This window comes from Echinops telfairi, unplaced genomic scaffold, assembly GCF_000313985.2.
Source record: "Echinops telfairi isolate 266 unplaced genomic scaffold, ASM31398v2 ScPeMD7_2;HRSCAF=8, whole genome shotgun sequence".
NCBI lineage: Eukaryota > Metazoa > Chordata > Mammalia > Afrosoricida > Tenrecidae > Echinops > Echinops telfairi.
Window position 1 is genome coordinate 24,563,009 of NW_022103898.1, and position 19,441 is coordinate 24,582,449.

Consider the following 19,441-nt stretch of genomic DNA (forward strand, 5'->3'; position numbering starts at 1 on the left):
GTGGGGTCATTCAGATGTGCTGTGTGTATGTGTGTGTGTAGTGGCAGGCGGGGGTGGGGTCATTCAGATGTGCTGTGTGTATGTGTGTGCGTAGTGGCAGGCGGGGGGTGGGGTGAGATAAGAGGTTGATTCCTCCAGCTAATATCCAAACCAAACCAAACTCACTGCCTTTGAGTGGATTCCAGCTGGGACTGACCCCCTAGGACCGGGCAGAACTGGCCCCGGGGGTTTCCGAGACTACAAGCCTTGATGGGAGTAGCGAGGCTCATCTTCCTCCCGTGGGGCAGCTGATGGTGTCCACCTGCTTATCTTGCTGGTTGCAGCCCAATGCCAAGCCCACTCTGACATGCTCATATCACAGACTGAAAATATATTTCTTTGTTGAAGTTAGTAAAAGAGGTCAGAGATTGTTCTTCCTGGCTAATGATATCTTCTAAAAAAGCGTCTAATGAGTCAGTCTGGAGATGCTTGCGGGGGTGCCGATCCCAAAAGAAATAAGATCCCAAAAGAAATAAGACGAGGACATGATTTAGCTCAGGCACCAGCCACAATTTAACCTCACCTCTGTCTTTTCCTCTCCTCCGAGTTCACTTCTTCCGTTCAGGAAAACAATGTGAGCATCGAGAGGCAAGTAGGGGCTAAGAGCCAGAAGGTTCAGCCTTGGACCTTTGTTATTGACCCTGAGCTTGCCTTCACATCCCAAGATAGATGAAATTCTAAAATATAATGACTTGAGGAAAGTACTTAAAGTCAGTCATGCTTAAGTAGTCAAATATTAAGGGGGGAAGGAGAGAAAAATTGTCAAAATTCTATAGAAAGAAAAGAAATAAAGGATGGTCTGGTGAGTCTGGTCTTCCCCTGAAAACTCCTAAAATATCCAAGTCTTGATTTAAATGAATGAACAGTTAAGCTTCATCTGCTTGGAATTTTGTTCATTAACACTGCAACTTGCATAAGAAATCCTTGTATAGATTTGTAAAATGATGCGGCACCTTTGACCTTAGGTTATTTTATGAGAAGTTACCTGTCTCTAATCACTGTCTTCTGATCTCGTCCTCCGCACAGGCAGTGGGTACCAATGGTACACAGAGGAAGGCTTGCCTGGAAGCCTAGTTAAATGATCGGGGACGAGATCATATGTCATTGTGGCTGGACTTTTCCAGACAAACTCTGCATTTGTCCCTCTGGAAGGAAATGAATATCATTCAGACAACTCCTAGGCCATTGGCAGACACCATGGGAATGGGTCAAACTGCATGTTAGCAAACAACAACCACTCATAACATGTCGGCCACAAAATTAACAACCTTCCAAAAACAACGGGACTTCCCGAGTGGTGCAGATGGTTAATGTGCTTCGCTGCTCCCTGAATGGCTGGAGATTTGATGCCAGCCACAGGGACATGGGGAGAAAGGCATGGCAATTGATGTCTAAAAAATGACCCCCGAGAAACTTCCACATCCCTTTTGGGAGTCAGAATCCACTTGGTGGATGCTGTGACTTTTCTGGGACAGACATTTGGTCCTCTTCGTGAAGAGGAGTGGGAAAGGTCCATGTCTACAGGTTTCAGGAAAGGCTCTTCTCCCCAACTCGCCGTTAGCTCTAAGTGCCATCTTCCCTCTTGTCGTCATTGGGGTCCTGGCTTTCAAAAGAGAGTGTGGTCCTTCCCTCCTGCTTCAACGGGTTGACCAAAATACTCTACAGCAGCGGTTCTCAACCTTCATACAGGTCCTCAGGCGGTGGTGAGCCCCCAACCACAACATTATCTTCGTTGCTGCTTCATCACTGTCATTTTGCTACTGTTAAGAATCGGGTGATCCCGGTGCAAGGATCATTGGACCCCAAAGGGGTCACCACCCACAGGCTGAAAACCGCTGCTCTAAAGGGCTCTTTTTCACTGTCTTCTAATTCCCACTGCGTCCCACTTTGCGCTGGCTTCTGCACTCTCCACACACAACCTTGTCTCCCGGTGTCCTAACTGCTGTGGCAGCGGAGACTGGCCTTGACTCCTTGAGGTGCACTCCCAAGTCCCCCAGCCTCTCCAGCCCTCCTCCACAGTGGGGGTTCTCCTCTGGCAAGAGTAGCATCCTCTCTTGCTTTCCTTCAGTCGGGTCCCGACACCTTATTTTATCTGAAATTAAATCCCCAAACAGAAGGGACCCCTGGTTCTCGCACCAAACTTCATTTCGTGGTTTGATTTCTTACTGTTGCAAGTGCGGCACCGGTACACCACACACACATCCTTGGTGGAGGAGTGAGGGGCACAGCCTTGCCAAAGGACCTTTAGAGGGATGTGGCTAGAAGGGGCGCTTGCTGCTCCCCAGGGTGTTGACGGCTACCTGAGAAAATGGAATTTCAGAGGGTGAGGGCTAGCATCCAGGGTCATTTTCAGTATTCAGTATACTGTCTACAGACAGTGCCTGGGTTACAAATATCTGAAAAATTCGAGGGACATCCAATGGTTTGCAATTGCAAACGGGGGCTATTTCACAACACTCTTGAAAACTATTATTCTTGTGCTATTTGTTTCACAATATTTTAGTGTATTAAGAAACCTTTTATATCTTAATGCATAGAAAGGTATATTTCTATATAGTTTATTTATTTATTAGGTAATTTGCTAGCTGGCTTTCGCAACGAACCGCCCTTATATACAAAATTGGACTTAGAAACAAATTTAGGAATGGAGTCCATTGATCATCTGGAAGCTGCCAGTATTGCCTTCTTTTCATGCCCTTTCTGCATGTGGCACTGTGCGAGGTGCAATAGAAAACAATCCCAAGATCGTCCAAGCCAAGAGCAACAGAGCGAACCCACGGGCATGAAAAGGCCATCACACACAAAACCCAACTGGCGTCCAAGTGCACGCCATGCGCTAATTACTCTCATGCCTCGCCCGACCCACCTCCTCCCTCCCACTTTCCTCTCCTCCCAGTGTTCAATCTGTCGCTGACTCTGGCTGCTCCCTTCTCTGCGAGCCTGCCCAGGGCAGTGTCTGTTGCTGCAGGGGCCGCCGTCCCACAGTGGCCTCCCTGCTGCAGGCCCGGATACCTCACCTGACGGGGCCTCTACCTCCCAGCTCTCGCCCTTCAGAAGAGCCAGACAGCCCTGGCAGCTGGCACCTCTTCACCTACCAACCTGAGCAGGTCACACCCACCCCTGGGAAAATCTCCAGATGTGCCCCAAGAGAAAAACAGAGGCTTGAGTGAGGAGACTGACTGGGAGCAGGGCCCCTGAGAATGCAGGGCAGGTGCCAAGTGCAAAGAAAAGAGAAACGATAGACTTCAGAGTGAAACTAAAAATAAAGAGAACGCATTTGAATACTCCTTTGGCTGATTCATCTTACAGGGGCACCGGGAAGAGGGGCATTTACTCCTCTATTCATGAATGCCCGGTGTTTTGACTACAGGGCCTCTCTTCCCACATCTGAGAAAGTCAACCTAACAATAGCTGTGTAAGTGCAGGAGATCATGTGGGTGGCATGGCTACAATCTCAGGTTGGAGCCAGACTCGGCTTACAATTTTCGTCACGGTCTTTCTCAAGGAAATGAGATAACTGAGGACCACAAACGCCATTCCTCAACATCCCTTCTGAATCTTTCTCTCTGTATCGGCTGGAAGCGCATTCGGGCGAGGGTCCAAGATGGAGTAGTGATGAAGTGCGCCTGCTGACACTGTATACTTGGTGGCTGCTGATTCCCAAAGCCTGGGTGGCAGAAGAAGGAGCCATAGTGTGCCGTCATTGCAGGCAGGGAACGAAACTCTAATTCTTAGCCTACCATGAACTCGGCAAGACTCAAGCTTTTGCCCCAACGCTCATCAGTGAGGGAAATAAGTGCCAATGACTGCCAATAGCAAGAAAGGACAAATGGTGAGAGAGAATAGAAGAAGAGAAAATATACAAGTGAAGAGAGAGATTAAAAAATATGTTCTAAGTGGGGCATGGCAGAAAGAGAGAAGCGAGAAATGCATATGCTAATTGAAAATGCTTGGGAATCCACTCAGACTGTATAGTTCCATCTCTCCTTTTCTTTGTTTGTGATACATACACACACACAGAGACAAAAAAGAAAAGCAACATTTGCCATTTCAACTTTTTCAGGAACAATTCAGTGGCATTGTTTATTATGTTGTACAACCATCATTACCCGTTTCTAGTTTTTTCCATTACCCAGCAGTGACTTCCCTGCCCTTTCTCCTTTCTCTCTCCCCAGCTCCTGGAAACCATTAGTAAATGTGGATCTCTATGCACTTGCCTATTGTAGACATGACTTGTAAGTGAGATCACACTGTATCTGTAATGGACTTATTTCCCTCAGCGTGGTGTTTTCAAGTTCCATCCGTGTTGTAGCAGGCACCAGGCCTTCCTTTCCCTTTATGACTCAGCAATGTCCCATTGAGTCTGTGTCTCTCTCACCTGCCCTATGCCCTGCAGCCCTCCTTTCAAAGAAGTGGATGGGTCTTAAGACCTTTAAAGCCATCTTTTTAGCTAGGAGAGGAGTCAAAAGTAAAAATGAGTGAAGATAATTCCATATGACTTTGACTTGTTGGACTTGTCTATAACATCCATTCTCCTAGAGCATATACCCTGGCTCCAAACTCTTTTGTGCCAGCCTATACCACATAGGGTTCCTTTTCTTCAAGGGGACAGGTATTCCTTTATTTAAATAGAGCATGGACCTGTATTGAGAAACAGCATCTTCTTGAACCAAACTTAGAAAGGGGTGCTGTGTTAGTCTGGGTACTTTTGAGAAACAAATCCACAGAAACTCATGTATAAGGGAGAGTTTTATATAAAGGGTAAGTGCGCATCAAGAAAACATCCCAGCCCAGTGCTGCCCAAGCCCAAAAGTCCAACATTAACCCATATGTCCAACACCAATCCACAAAGTCCTCCTCCATCTCACAAAACACATACTATGATGCTGACTGCAGAAGGAAAGCCAAATCAGTGAACATGTAAGCATCTCAGGGGTCTCCACATGGCTGCTCCAGCACCAGGGCTGCATCAGGGTAGGTCCATGCGGCTTCTCCTCAGGAAGTGAGCCTTGCCAGCTGGAGCAGGGAACTGGCTAAGGCAGCTGCACCCTGGTCCAACCATCAGAAATCAAGAGACCCGAGAACCAGAAAGGCGAGGTTCACCAAGCCATTTATCCCTCCGCCCTTCCACTAACCCCACATGTGTTTATTGGCCAGGTTGGCACAATAAACTAAGTCAGGTGCATTTTGGAACTACAAAGGAAGAAGAGGACACTTGCCCAGCTAGTTGGGTTGGCCAACTCAACTCCATGATAGTAATAATTATATTAAACCCAACCAGTTGCTGTGGCAAAGCCCCCGCCCCACTTCATGGCCTCTTGTGTGTCAAAGTAGGATGATGCTCATGGAGTTTTCAGTGACTGGTTGTTCTGAGACCCTTTTAGGTAGGCTCAAACCTCCAACCATTTGGTTAGTAGATGAGCCCATTACCCATTTGCATCATGCTGGGGCTCCAATAATGACACGTGTTACTGTCCAGCAGATTCCAACCCAAAGGGACCCTATAGGAAAGATTAGGACAGCCCCTTAAAGTTTCCATGGCTGTAAGTCTTCACAGGAGTAGACAGCTACATCTCCAATGGGGGCCCTGACCACAGACGTTTCATTTCACATCCAAGAGCTTGCACCGCTGTGCCACCAGAGATCCTTCATAATAGTTACCATTCCAGGCAGAGTTAGCATGGGTTTAGTTACAGTTCCTGATCCCTACAATGATGTAGCTACAGTAATATTTCATACTTGTTTCGCATTGACTGTGCCCTCCTCACCATGTAAAAGCACTCCACATACATTCCCATTTGGTCTAGACAACAATCCAGACAGGCATTCCAAGGATCTCCATTTTACTTAGAAGGATCGGAGGTTTAGAAGGTTTGGTCCTTGCCCAAAGTGCACAGTGAATAAATGGCAGACTCCAGGTCTGCCTGTCTCCCAAACCTGTGCTTTTAACCAAGCTCCCTGTTGCCTCCTTCGCTTAGAGGACAGACGTCACAGACAGATCATGTTCACGTCCTGTAACATGGTCTAAATCAGAGATACTCAGTAACTAGGAACTGGTAGCTAGCCTATATAGCAGGCCTGGCTGACATAATTCAAACATGAAAATGACCTCCTGGCATTTGATTATCTTTTACCTTGGATGTCGATAAACCAAACCATTCCCTTAGGATGACAGTTCTGTCCAGCAAAGTGTTTCTTTTGCCAGAGTATAATTTTGTTGACTATATCCATCTCTCCCAAGCCAAGCCCTGGAATCAGACCTAAGCTAGTAGATTGTGCTGTCCTGGCAAGATGCTGCCCCTCAGGGCATTGTATCCGGCTGAAATAATACATCATGTTGCCCCCCCCACCCCCACCCACCGTCTGTCGGCCCATTTCTCAATGAGTCCTAAAACAGCAGTATTTCTGCTTAATCTACTTGTGCCTACTCCCGGGCTTTGTGTTTTAACTCTTGGACCTTGGAAACAGACATGGTCTGAATAATATCCTTTTCATACCTGCCTTTGAGTTGGGGCTTTCAAAAGAAAGGACGGTCTGGTGAAGGCAGCAGCCCTATAGAGCTGGAACTCTTTTTTTTTTTTTTTGGACACAGAAATACACAATCACTGACATGATTGGGTAACAGGAAAACTTTGGTCCTTTGGGTTATAGGAATTAGTGGCTGAGAAAAAGTTGCTGAGTGGTGGGGGTGGCGGCAGGTCAAACAGGGCCATGATTCCTAGAAAAGATGACCTCATCCAAATGAGAAGAAGTGGGACTAGAAAACACAATTAAAAATTAACACAGGCCCAAAGTGAAATCGATGCCTACATTTGATAGGTTTTCAGAGAAAAAAATATGATATTCTGTTCACAGAAAAGAGAACGTTTTCTCGGTGTTCATTTTTAAAGATGCCAAAGGTCAATTCCACTTGGAATGGTTCTCTCTCTAGCAGGTTCTCCACCAGAAAAGCAGAAACCAACTGGGTCCTCTAGCAGCACATAAGGCAGATTACATGTGTGTGTTAGAGAAATAGCTTTAAATTATTTTAATGTCAAATGTCTGACAACTTTGAAGTTGATAATTCATTTAATCCTAACACCAATGTGCTTTTGATGGCTTACATACCACATTGTTCCAAATGTGTAATATGTTGCCAATTTGTAGTTATAACAGTTTCTTTCCATATCTTTACTAAGCACAAGACTGTGTACATCCCAATAGCTATTTTAATTCAAGTGTGATTTTGTAGACAAAGCATTAAAAGGCAAAATCCTTAGTCACCAAGAAACATTTAGTTGAATGCAAACTCTCTGAATTCAGGAAGTGTCTGTCATTGCCCATTCAGGTCTGGCTAGCAATCTAATTGTAATAATTTTCCTCATATGAGAAAGTCACAAAAAATGTTCAGTTTGTCATAGAAGGTCACCAACTTTGTAGGCAATGTTGAGACATGAGTCTTCCTTTTCCACAAATGAAAATCGTAACTAATGTACTAAAATGGAGACAATTTAAAGATTATTCACAGTTTACCCAAGTTTCCCACTAGTTAGCATTGCACAGAAAAATTTGTCAGCTAAGTGAATTTTTGTTCGGTAAAACAGAGCAGCCTTATCCTAACCATGCCAACTGACTCTAAATTGTCAGATGTTTGAGATAAATAGTCTAAGAAATATTATTTATTGGCTTCTATAGATTTTCAACAACAATTTTTAATGATATAACCAGTCCTCAGTTAATCAAAATTAAACACAAATTAGTTTCTTATTATCTAATCCCATTTGTGTCATCCATCAGACCATCATAATTGAGAATTGTCTAGAAATAGTCCAGGAAATCCCACCAGAATTGTCTTACTTCTTTTTGCCTGCTTTCAAAAATCTCTCCCTTTTAGAGCTTCCTCCTGCTGGCAAATTTTAGAAAATAGTTTTATTCTCAGAACCCAAAGAGTAACAAGTGCTTGTCTTTACACCGACTGCGACCCTATTTGGTAGTGGTGGTATAGGGGGCAGATGTTCATTATTTTACTATTTCAATACATATTATTTTAGTTAATTTTTCCTCATGCCAATGATAAATATAGGTAAATTAAAGCTGTCTCAGTAGATAAGAAGAGAAGCTTCAAAGGAAATTGCAGCCCAATGTAGGTTCCCACCGACATTCCCCCAAACCTGAAAGAAATGGAAGTTTACACAGTGCCTATGAAGGTGGTACTGTTTGACCAATGATGAACGGCCACAGCCTTTTGCCCTGGAATTGATGAGCCCAGTGAAATATCAGCACTGCACGTTCCCCCTCACAGATGGAGGGAAGCAAGTTCCTGCCTCCATGACAAAATGTGAGAGTCAGCTAATTGGTGTGGTTTTGATGATGCCGCAACTCTGCCCAAACCCCTTGTAACTAGCAAGTCTGCCCTGAAGATTATTGAATTACTCCACTGACCATGCATTATTTAAAGGGAAGTGCTGTTATTATAGAAGCCAGCTGTTTAACCATTGGAATTCTGTCTGTTGGCCAACTTTCAAGAAACAGCAATGCATTGTGACTAAACATTATGTCTACTGGTAGGAAAATCAAGGTCTCAGTGAGGTGGTAGCCAATTTCTCTGCTAAGCAATCTTTAACTTTCATGATATGAAATCTCTGGAGTAAAACTATTAACAAAATATATGAGGGTCAGTCAAAAGGTATTACTACACAATCATAGAAAACTTTATTGAACAAAAATATAAAAATGTGAAGCTATTGTTTCTTGATATATCCTCAATCTAGGACTACACACTTGAGAATATTTGTATCTTTCTAGCTCTTCCCTTGTGGCATTGTGAGTTAGGCATTGGACTCCCACTCCACGATCAGCAGTTCAAATCCATGAATCACTCTGTAGGAGAAAGATGAGGCTGTATGCTCCTGTAATACTTTACAGTCTCAGAAATCATACATAGGGTCGCTGTGTGTCCAAATCAACACAATGGCCATGGGTTTGGATAAGTTAAACCTCCCCTCCCCGCAAGAATTCTGTGTTCCTTGGTTTACAACATATCAAAATGGCAACAAAAAAAGTCCAAGAAGGGTGTATATCTGTACAAAAGTTCAAGATGGCCGCCCTCTGTCAGACTAGCAGACAATTCACCTGTCTGTCTCTTCTCTCACTGCTTTTGCTCAGATTCTTCTCCCAGAGAGTATTTAATCCACACCTCTGTCCTTTTTTCTGAAATTCAGTGTTCCAAGATTATCTGTATCTGTTGCCTTAGAGCACTCTTGTCTCTGTTGTAATGGGTTTGTGTAGTGTTTCTGCCTAGTTTGTCACCTTGCTTGCAGTTTCCATGGAGTCGACGTTGACTCATCGTGACTCCCAGTGAGTTTCTGAGACTGTAACTATTCACAGGAGTAGAAATCCCACGGAGCATCTGGTGGTTTTGAACTGCTAACCATGTGGATCGCACCCCAATGCGTAACCACTACACCAGGGCACCGTTGGGAGAAAGGGCTGGAGATTTACTTCTGAAAAGTTAGCCTTTGAAAATCCTATGAAGCCCCATTCTTCGTGGCGTCACCATGAGTCAAAATTCTTCACTTGGGTCCCCGTGAGTCAATGTTGACTTGGAAATTGATCATAGACACATATTTAAAAGTGTTTTGCTTAGACTAAACCTATGCACGTATGGAATGGGACCTTAGTAGCGGTCCTTTTTCAGTTATTCTCATCTATGTAAATATATACATTTTCAATGCCACGAGTTTGTCAGTAAGAAATGGTGGAGCAGGTAGATGGGTGCTTCTTAATGTCAACATAGCAGAACTCTTGTACTTGTATGTCTATTGCTACAGGAACCATCTCAGCCACTTGCCATTTGTTGTTCCATCCAGGAAGCATAACAAAATTCTATTGTGAGCACCTTTGAGAGTGCAAATGATAGGTAAAGGGGGAAAATCCTCTTCTAAGCTATGGAACTCCTGGGTTGAGCCAACGGTTAACATTTTCAGCTACTAACCCAAAGACTGATGGTTCAAGTCGACCCAGAAGAGCCCAAGAGAAAGCTCGATAAGCTCCTGAACAGTCCATTTGACAACCCGGTAGAGCACATTCCTACCCGCACACGCGCCTGGGCTCCCTGAGTTGGAATAGACCTGAGGCCAACTGATCAGCCGGAAAGTATTTAAAGACACTGGTTTCCAACCAGTGAGTATTTGACCCAGATAAGTTTTTACATCCATTTCGTCACCTTTCCTAAAATCTTAGATTTAGAAAAGGCCTTCACAGTCATGACTCTGTTTGATATAGAAATCTGCACTTGAGGTCTCAAGGAAGGGGCCTCTAGTTACATTTCCACTCATGGAGAGTCCTTCACCTTCCAAGGAAATCGGTCCCATTTTTCATTCTTTTGAACTCAAAGTGTAAGAAATGTTTTTCTTACAGCAAGCCAATATTCGTATTCTATTTGCCTTCTTTTTCTGACTTTTCCCACTGGAATGGAATCACATAGTGCCTGATAAGGAATTTTTACTACACTTGATCTTAGCCAAAAGGCCGAAGAGATGACAAGGAATGTTTAAAGACAAGTATGGAACAAATGGTCACGGCTCATGGAAAACAGATCACCATAATGACAATAGCTTTGATATAGAGGTCATAAAAAATACCTGTTTTCTTAAAACTGATACAGGAGCAGATTGTGTTATTGCCTTTCTAGAAAATCATATTGTATCATGGTTCCAGCATGAGCCTGTAATAGCCCCCAAATAGCTTTATTTTAGTTCTGAAAAAAGAAGCCATTTAAACATTTGAAGTTAAAGGACAAACCTTGGACCTTCAACTGTGGCCTCTCAATTGGTGAGATTTTGTTGTTGTTGTTGTTGTTTTAAATATCTTGATGTAGGACCAGAAATTGTGCCTAGAGGACACTTCAAAAGATAAATTAAGCCTTAAAAGGCAATAAGTAAATACTTATTATATTCATACGTTCTCAATGAAACACAATGAGTCAATTGTAGGCATCAGGAGAATCCACTGTAGATGTTATGAATAGACAAAGCAAGCCATCTCTCTAGCATTTTAGGAGCTAGAAATAGTACTCTGAAGGCCAGAATCCATGTCTGCAGACCACTCTTGAAAAAGCAACAAGTAAAAGACAGATATGAACTTAAGAGGAACTTCCTTTATGGTGTTTTCCAGAAAAGCCCTAATTCTCCATTCCTAAATCTATCAATCTATGAACTCAAAAGCACAACTATCTTATCGACCAAGCCAAGCAAACTCTGAGCTTACCTAAGAGAAGTAACAATCCAGATGCCAGGCATGTGCTATGATTATGATTATTTTTATTATTATTTGCTGTACTGTTGATTCCTCTTTCCCAAAAGGTACAACCCTTGCAGGTTTCATAGCTGTTGATAGTTGTAAGAGAATGAGGGCAACCCCTGGATAATTCTCAGCCATCCGACGGTGAAGATTGGTGCCCCCCTAAAGTAGCAAACAAGGAAGTCCAGGACCTGTCAGGTATAAAAAGAAGGATCAAGGGGGCGATGTTTAAATGGAAGGGCTAAACAGGTCCTAGAATCCAAACATCCATCCCTCTTCATCTCCACCCATTAGAAAGCATTTTGAAATCAGTTGTTTCTGAGTGAGCCAAGTTTGAAAGTTTTGGGAACAATTCCCACCATCCTACACCCAACCACCAAATTGCTCTCCTATAATCAACAACCAAGTGTCCCAAGTAGGGTCCATTAAGAGATGTAACACTTCAGCAAAGAGCACCCATTATCTATGTTGCCCTGTAGGGGTAGTTACTGCATCCTAGACCAAGTAATCTCCTTCATCCTCATCCTGAGAGAAAAATCAAATCATAGCAACTGCCCTTTTCTGGCTGACCGCTTTGGCCTTTTGAAATAGCCACCAAGCAGGAAGTCGATTGAGGTCCTTTGTGGATTACAAAGAACCATGCAACTTCATTTGTGTCTTTCTGCTAATTTACAGTCCCAGGAAATGATTTTTAAAAGCAAAAACAAAAGCGTTGTTTAAAGAGCTCAGGGGAGCAGCCTTGTCTTGGCCTGCCAGGGTCTGGCTGGCCAGCAGAAGCTCTGCGACCTCTTCTGTACCAGACCTCCAAGAGCAAGAGAAAGCACCACCGAGGTTTCTACCGGGGACAGCTGCTGAATTCCTCTTCAGCCCCACAACCAAGTCAAAGCCCTAGACCCTTCCCAGAGAGACCACAAGTGAACTCTCCCTAAGTCCCTCCCTCCAACTACCCTGAGAATGACAATAAACCGGCCTTCCAAAGGCAGCCTCCAGCTCCAGGAGCTGCTGAGCCAAGCATCAGGAAATCATTTACGTTCTTAAAGGGTGCCATGAACAGCTGGCACTTTGAGCAGCAAGGCAGTCATAAGGAGTTCACCCCAGTGACCAATGGCCAAACTAGTTTGGTAGCAGGCCATTACCATGGGTCTGAACTCACGCCGCCCCTGAGCTGGGGAATGCAACATGTACACGGCGATTCTGACGTTCAAAACCCCAACCTGAAGTATGACGTCATCACCACGTAAGACTTTTTTAAAAATAGGCATCCTAGGAATTGAGATGGAAAATATGCCAGGCTGAGTCAATCACGACCTTCTGGATCAATAGTTCACAGGTTTTCTTCCATGCAGCCTGTGTATCATTGAAGAAGACCCACCCACTCCAAGCCCCCAAGGCAAGAGAGAAAGGTGAAAGCAGATATATGTAGATATATAGATACAGATATATCTCTGCCTTACCCAAGAGAAGCTTTGCTGGTGTCTTCTTTATCTGCTCATTTTTATGAAAGTTTGGGTTGGATCGAAGTTTTACTATAGCAAGCCATGTACAGCTCACTCAGGAACAGTTTCTGTTCTATATACGCTTGGTTTGCCCTCTCTTTTACTTCTAGAGCCACTCAGTAAAGGTATGAGCAAACCCAAACTGACGTGACAAGTAGAGAGGGGTAATTGATTTGTAAAGACATCTCCAACATTTGATTCACAGTGTTTCCTCCAAGCTATCAAAGTCATGTGAAAAGTGGAAATTGAGTTCTGTGGTAGTCACCTAATCTGGTGTCAATTTGAGGATTAAGTGTGCAGGGGTGAAGTCTAACCTGTCAATCTGGAGATAGCCAATGAGACCTCTATGTCGGCATGGCCTTCTCCTGAGAATTCTGGAAAATCCAGTACTTCCTCCTTGGAGGCAGGAGACACTTCTCTCTCGGACACTCCCTGGGAGACATAGCAGCTGACAAGACACATGGACCCACCCTGATGCAGAGACCCCTGGCAGCACTGAGATGCTTCCAATGCCACTGGATCCAAGGACTTCCTACGCACTGGCCTGTGATCTACATGCGGCATCATTACATGTGTTTTGTGAATCTGAAGAGGACTTTATAGATTGGTATCAGAAATATGGGCTAATATTGGACTTATGGACTTGATCTGGACTGGGCTGGGATGTTTTCTCAATGTTCAATTGCTCTTTTATATAAATCTCTTTCTTATACACATATGTGTGTCCATGGATTTGTTTCTCTAGTCTACCCAGACTAACATAAGTTCATTCTGTCTCCGTCTAAGAGTTATTCTACAAGAAAACAGAATTGGTTCTTCTGATTTCATTTTTACACTGGTATTGTCATCAGCCTACAGTTCTGAGGCTGGGGGAGGTCACTGATTGGGACAGTGCTGTTTGTTCACTAACCATGTAAGACCTAAGGGAGGAGTGTTCAAAGGATGGTAACCAAATTTAGGATCTATTACTTGCGGCTGGCTACATACTCTTCATGCAGAATTTCACAGAATCCTCAAAGCATGTTTACAAGGCAGCTTGTATGAACCCATTATACAAACTGGTAAATGGAGGGATCTTACAGAGTCATACAATCAGTGTCCTGGGCTCTGTGAGGACCTTGAGCTTGGCAGCAGTCGATTTGAGTTGGAATTTGGGCTTCACCGCTTAGTGTGTGAATGTTCCTGAGCCACTCACTCCTGACTCTGAGCCTGAGTTCAATCAATCAGAAGAGGAGTCCTTTCCAGATCTGAGACCTCTTTGACCCTAAATCTGATTTTACAGTGGACGCAGGCAAGCAAACAGGTGAGCTGTCCCTCACATAAAAAAGATTAAGAAACCTTAATGTTCAACAGAGGAGCTTCCGAGTGGCAGACATGGTTAAACACTTGACTACCACCCAAACAGTTGGCACTTCAACCCACCCAGAGGCCCCTCAGAAGACGGTCATTCGCAGCCTGTAGAACATTCTGTGGCGCAGTTCCTCTCTGCACACGAGGCCGCCGCAGGTCAAGATCAACTGGAAGGCGACTCTCAACAACACTGCTAAAAAGATTAAAATCAAAAGCCAAATTCACTACCATTGAATCGATTCCAACCCGTAGCAGCTCTACAGGACAGGCTACAACTGCCCTTGGCACTTTCCAAGACCATAATCCTTGATGGAGTAGAAAGAAAGCCCATCTTTCTCCCACGGAGGGGCTGGTGGTTCGAACTGCTGACCTTAAGGTGAGCAGCCTATTGTGTAATCACTGCACCACCAGGACACTTTAAAAGGATGAAAGGGTCTTAATATGTGATCTTTTTGCGAAATATGTGAAAATTAATTATGTAAAAACTAATATTCCTGGCCACCCACCAACTAACCCAATACATTAAGAAATGATAGGACTTGAAATAGACAAGGCTATACATCGCGAGAGAGTTGGTGAGAATTTGCACAAATAAAGTATGTGGGCAATAAGATGGTGCTCATGAGTGTGGTACACAGCCTCTAGGAGACATAATGGATTCCAGAAGGATCTGTGTGGTCTGTGGTGGTGGGGGGAGGAAGCATCGAGAAGTGGTAGAGACATTAGAGTGTGTGTAAGTTGGCAAGATATGGCTAGATGGAAGACTGTAAAGATATGAGACATGCTCCTTAAGCCAGGCTGCTCTCCGTTTGATTTGTACAGACAAGCCCATGGGGTATGGATCCAGCAGTCGGCGGGCACCTCAAACAGGCATCGTGGATGAGTGCTGCTTCCGGAGCTGTGACCTGCGGAGGCTGGAGATGTACTGTGCTCCCATGAAGGCCTCCAAGGCCGCCCGCTCTGTCCGTGCCCAGCGCCACACTGACATGCCCAAGGCTCAGAAGGTAAGCTAGCCCAGGGGGGATCTGGCTATCCTTAGTTGATCTATATCGTAGTCCTGGGGAGGGGCCAAACCAAGGTGGTGCCCTCTAGTCTCCTAGCTTACCCCTTTTGGGGGGTGAAAATGGTTAATGTGGCTTCTCGGCAGATGTTGGCGGAGCAGGCCTGGTGAGCTACTTGTAAAGCACAGTTCTACTCTGACACCTGTTGGGTCACCTAGAATCAGTGTTGGCCTGATAGCCCCGTGGGTGGCCTGTCAAGAGCATTTTAATCCCACCTTAACATGCCTCTCCTCCAGGTCTTTGGCAATGTGGATTCTCCCTCCCATTGCTCTGAATAATCTGGAAGACCCTTGAGAGCAGTGGTGAAACTATTGGTATCAGACAAACTGAAGTTTCTCCCCCCGCCTCCCCACCTGAGAGCCCTTGGGCCAGTAACCCAACCTACCCAAGCCTCAGTTCATCAGTATCATGAAGATAAGACCTACGGCATCAGAATGTTGTGACAATTAAGTAAGCTAGTGCCCATATGATGCTTTTGTGCCCCTGTACAAAGTTGGTGATGATTAAGTGTTCATGTCTGTCGTTGTTGTTATTAATAACAAGGCATGCAACCCTTCTGGGAATCTGTGACGGCACAAAGGCAAACAAAAACAACAGCAACCACTGAAAGACTCTCAGATGGGAGCTATTTGAAATTCACATGTGGTGGCAAAGATAACTTTTCAAAAATGTTAAAATTAGAACATCCCACTTGGCTCTAAGAACACCTAGCAATCTCTGAGGATGGAAATCTGCAGGCATCTTTTTTCTAAGAGCTAGACTTGAAAGAAGCATAGAGCTGCTTTGCTTTCGAGGCCATCAGACCGATGTGAATGAACTGAGGCACAACTGGCCACTTGATAAGTTTTTGTTGAATGAGTGAATGAATGAATGAGTGAATGGCCAAATGGATGTAAGTGATCAACTATGGTTTTAGTTTCATTCCCGAAGTAGAAAGCAGGAGAACTTAAGAGAAACATGTAGAAAGAAAAAGGAAAGGCTAGATGAGCAGACAAATAAATAGGTGTCCTCAGGGAGTCTTAAAAGATGCCAGCCTGGGGTTTTAGCCTGTAGAGCCCATACTACCATCCTACAGAAAGCATGAGGTGAGAACCCAAGAAGTTCACCATGGCATCTTGGCTGCTTCCTGGTCCTACACTGCAGCCAAGACTGAAGGAAGATAGTGGGGCTTAGCAGAGGTGGCTCCCAAAGCACCCAGCCCTGGAGGTGGAAAGGAACCAGAAAGATGACAGTAGCCTCTGAAGGAGTCAGGGAGCTACTTCCTTCAAAGTAACCTTTAATTGAACATAGCAGGAAAGTGTGCTTGGTGGGGTGAGGCGGGGCAGGTTAATGCTTTCTCTTCTATGGTGATCTAGTTACTCTTAATGTCTACTTAGGGAGTGGGGGTGGGTGTCAGAAACGCAACCCAAACATCTAAAATGCTGGGTCTTGGGACAGAGGTATAGACATCTCCAGTGCCGATGCTCCATCCCTCACACCCTAGAGAGTCCAGACTCCGAGGCTCTCTCTTCGGGGGACATCACAGGAACCGCCCGTTCTCAATGCAATTATTTTTGTGATGTTTACAGTATCGGCCCCCAGCCACCAACAAGAAAGCCAAGAAGTCTCAGAGGAGGAGGAAAGGTGGGCCAAAGAAACACCCAGGAGGGGAGCAGAATGAGGGGGCAGAAGCAAGGCAGCAGATCAGAGGCCAGAAGACAGAGCAGAGGTGGGAGACTGGAACTAGACCCTCTGACCACAGAGGGAAATGGAGGCCAGGAACAGTAAGCAGACAGAGCCAAGAACGATGAGAGAGAACCAGGCTGCCGAAAGAAAAGCCGGAAGTGCTGGAAAGGAACTGGAGAGACGCAGGCCTGGTGGAGGCTGATAACACCTGGGATGGAAGGAAGAGGAGTCCATGGGCTGTAAAATGTGGCGACAGGTGGTGGAGACCACGGAAAAGCAAAATGCACTGCCCAAGGAAATCCAAAGAAAGACAGTGCCAAGGATGAAAAAGTACAAACCAAACAAAGAAAGAAGAGAAATCAGACGAGGCAAACATGGCATAACCTAACCCCTCAAAGAAACCATTTTTTAATGAGTAAAAAGCATCAGACAGGCAGGCAAGGCTTTTAGATGCATTTTCATAAAAATTTGTAGAAATCTAGGATAGAAGAATTACTCCTCTCAAAATATGTCCAGAGTTAAACATTAGCCCACAATTCTCCGTAAGACTGAATTGTGTCATAGAAGTTCCCAGAGATCCTTTCCTACGGTTGCCACTGAAGGCTCCATTTCTTAGTCAAGTCCAGGTTTCAGGCCAAAGGGCAATCTAGTGTTTGCTTAATGGCCAGTGAAGCCTATGAGGTAACCTGTGAGAGGTGGTCACTGACCTGGTTTTTTTTCTTTCGTGCACTTTGGAAATCTGATATTGAAGACTTCTGAGGTCTGATGACTGTCTTCTTGTCTTCTGACCTTCTCTCTAAGAAATATCTTTCTCCCTCAAAGGCAAACACACATGCCTCGACAGGTCTAGATCTGAAATCTTGGGAACTCCTGCTACAGAAAAACATTAGGACCATGTTATCTTAGAGAAATCCCTGGGTTCTTAGAGAGCTACTCATTCAACTCCTTTATTTAATCGGTAGGGTTAGCAAAAAGTATTCAAGATCATCCAAATGTTCGCCATCAAGAGCTGAGAGAAGGTTCAAGAAAAAAGTGCTAAGTCCAGTAAAGGATGACATGCGAAGTTAAGATGATGACAATAAGAATTGGCACGTTCCAGCCACATAGCCTACTTTAAAGATGCCATGGATTAAAGGGGCTTTCATTGTGCCTGGTCCGTTATGACCAGACCCTTGCCCTGCCTTCTATTTCAGCAGCATCTTTTCTCCATAGTTCATTGAAAATGCAGAATCCTGGAATACAGTAGAGATGTTCAAAGCTCAGCCCGATCAGAAAACGTCCAAGTAGAAGCATACTGAAACCCCAGATGGGAACCAAGTCATTGACACGGTGAGTTGTGAAGTAAAACTTATATGATCAGAAAAGACAAAAACAAGATGGTTGCCTGAGCCTACCTGGTCAGCTACTTGGGCTGAAGAGCCACTGGCTGCTGCTTCGAAGACACCCATGCTCTGGGACCAGCCACAAGCTCAGACCAATACTTACTGCCACCATCCCTTGAGAGCAGCCACAGCTGCTGCTTCAGAGGAGCCCAGTTCAGCCGCAGAAGAGTGAAGAATCCATGACCCTGGAAAGGTCATTGAGGATGGAATAAAAGTCAGTGCTAACTCAGGGCTCTGGATAAACGATAATTCTTGCTTTGTTTTAGCTGTCATCAGAAAACATCCAGTCTTCATGAGCCTAAAATTACACCCAAAGGAAAACTTAATTCAAAAGGGAGCTGCAACAAGATGATGAAAGAAGAAACAGCGCTAAAACCTACCTGTGGAAGACCGCTTAGCCCCCATGCACTAAAACGCATTTCGTTTTGGACTGGTTTAAAGCACACATCTTGAAAGTGTATATACGAATGCTGACTAATATGAACTAGAAAGCAGGGGCATCTATTACTCAGCGTGTTTTCATCTTCTCCTTTCTAATACCAATACCTGGTGATATGTGGCTCTGGATGGCTAAATGGGCAAATAAATGAAATAGGCAGAAAAATGGGCCACGGAGATGAATTGTGTTTCTGAGATTAAATGACTCTTCTTGCCCCTCAGAGGACCATGAGGCAAATGGAGAGTTCTTTTTTAAAAAGTGGAGGTTGAAATGGAGACAATGAATTTCCTAGAAATCTTCTATGTTGGAGATTTCCTTTTGCAACCTAAAGTGAAATTCTTAAAGAATTACTCCTACAGGTGGCAATTGGCTGAGTAATATCATATGGTAAATGCTATGTACCTATCAATCCTGTCAGTGCTTTCTTGAAGTAGCCATGATTTTAAAACTCCACGGTTGCCACTTTAATACACAGATCAAGTTCACAACTGTGTGTGAAACTAATGGGACTCTAAAGTCCATAGGCTCCTAAATTTATTTGGCTTATTTCCTTTTCAGGAAAAAAAAATTACTCAGCACCCCTCTAGCAATGAAAAACTTTTGTACAAGAGCCCATAATCCAGGATAAGATATAGGTATATCCTTTGGCAGCTCCTTTGGATCACCCCAGGGCCACCCAGGAGGAGACACTGATGTAAAGGAATCATGGTCCTCCAATTGGTAAAAAAT

The 19,441-nt window shown here is 44.4% G+C and overlaps 1 protein-coding gene across 2 annotated transcripts in view; it reads left to right on the forward strand.

Annotated features, from left to right (window-relative positions):
• IGF1 (insulin like growth factor 1) overlaps nt 1-19,441 on the forward strand; it is a 78,798-nt gene that overhangs the window by 48,215 nt on the left and 11,142 nt on the right. Inside the window, exons 3-4 of one of the 2 annotated variants that reach the window (XM_045291669.1) lie at nt 14,988-15,169; nt 16,795-16,849. In XM_045291669.1, the coding sequence (XP_045147604.1) occupies nt 14,988-15,169; nt 16,795-16,849 (237 nt within the window). The remainder of the gene's footprint in view (nt 1-14,987; nt 15,170-16,794; nt 16,850-19,441) is intronic. The other variant, XM_004700349.2, reaches the window with a different exon arrangement.